We start from the raw sequence: 1,040 nt of genomic DNA on the forward strand, positions 1-1,040 counted from the left end.
TCTTTTGATCTGTTTCAGATATGCCCTTAAATCTGTCTAAACACGGCGCTTGAAAACCACTGTATAGTTAACAATATGCGTGTGTAATATGGTGCCTTCTCTTCCAAATATTTATAAATACGTGTACATGGTTAGCTTTTAGTTTCCTGTTGGTCGGGCCGTCCGAATTCTTCGGATCTTCACATGCAATGAACGGATTTCGATGATGTTTTTTCTATCTAATAGTTAAATTCTGCTCAGTCTGCGAATGACGGCCGCCTCCGAACGAAAAACGCGACCTGTATATTATGTAAATACCGCAAGGAACAACAACAAACAAGATGAAACTATTTTCACGGTTTTGCTTCCAATCGTATAAATATTTTTTTTTTGTTAATTGGAACAAATTAAAAATAATCAAAGAATTATTTATTTTTGTAATGATATCGGATTAGCTTTAAAGCGCATTTTATACAGTGCAATTATTTGACATCAAAATGTTTTTTTGACACAGTAAAATGTAAATAATGGAAGTACGTATATTTTTTTAGATAGAACCATCAACCATTGATGCGATGGATACACACATTAAGAGATCGACCAAAATGTAAATATACATAAAACATAATGAGAATTGTGGTACGTTTATTAAGCAGATGTAATAATTGTATATATAGTGCATTTACAAGAATATTTTTACTGATCTATTTATATACAATTCTAGTGCTAAGAGACGCCTTGAATATAAAGACATGGAAAAAATATATATATATAAATAATTTTATAAGCATATATATATATAATATAAAGAAACAAAAAAAAAACTGAATATATATATTTCTTAATCTACCAATAATTATTTATGTAATTGTGCCATTTTTTGCTATTAATAACTGTTCGGTTTACAATGTAATTAACGGTTCGTCCCCTTCTCACGGTTTCATGGGGAGTTGGAGAGAGAGAGAGAAACAAAATGTTTTGTGGAAGAGATGATCTGCGCGCTAGAAATTTATTTAATTTTAATTATAATTTTCGTCATTGTTAAGGTATATTTTATTTAT

The 1,040-nt window shown here is 29.7% G+C and overlaps 1 protein-coding gene across 2 annotated transcripts in view; it reads left to right on the top strand.

The window, feature by feature from the left end:
- Positions 1-754, top strand: part of LOC108562453 (protein hairless) — a 6,861-nt gene extending 6,107 nt beyond the window's left edge. For both annotated transcript variants that reach the window (XM_017920802.1, XM_017920803.1), the window contains exon 5: positions 19-754. In XM_017920802.1, the coding sequence (XP_017776291.1) occupies positions 19-53 (35 nt within the window). In that variant the 3' untranslated portion in view covers positions 54-754. The remainder of the gene's footprint in view (positions 1-18) is intronic.
- Positions 755-1,040: the final 286 nt, after the last annotated feature.

This window comes from Nicrophorus vespilloides, unplaced genomic scaffold (assembly GCF_001412225.1).
Source record: "Nicrophorus vespilloides isolate i.1.1-1 unplaced genomic scaffold, Nicve_v1.0, whole genome shotgun sequence".
Classification (NCBI taxonomy): domain Eukaryota; kingdom Metazoa; phylum Arthropoda; class Insecta; order Coleoptera; family Silphidae; genus Nicrophorus; species Nicrophorus vespilloides.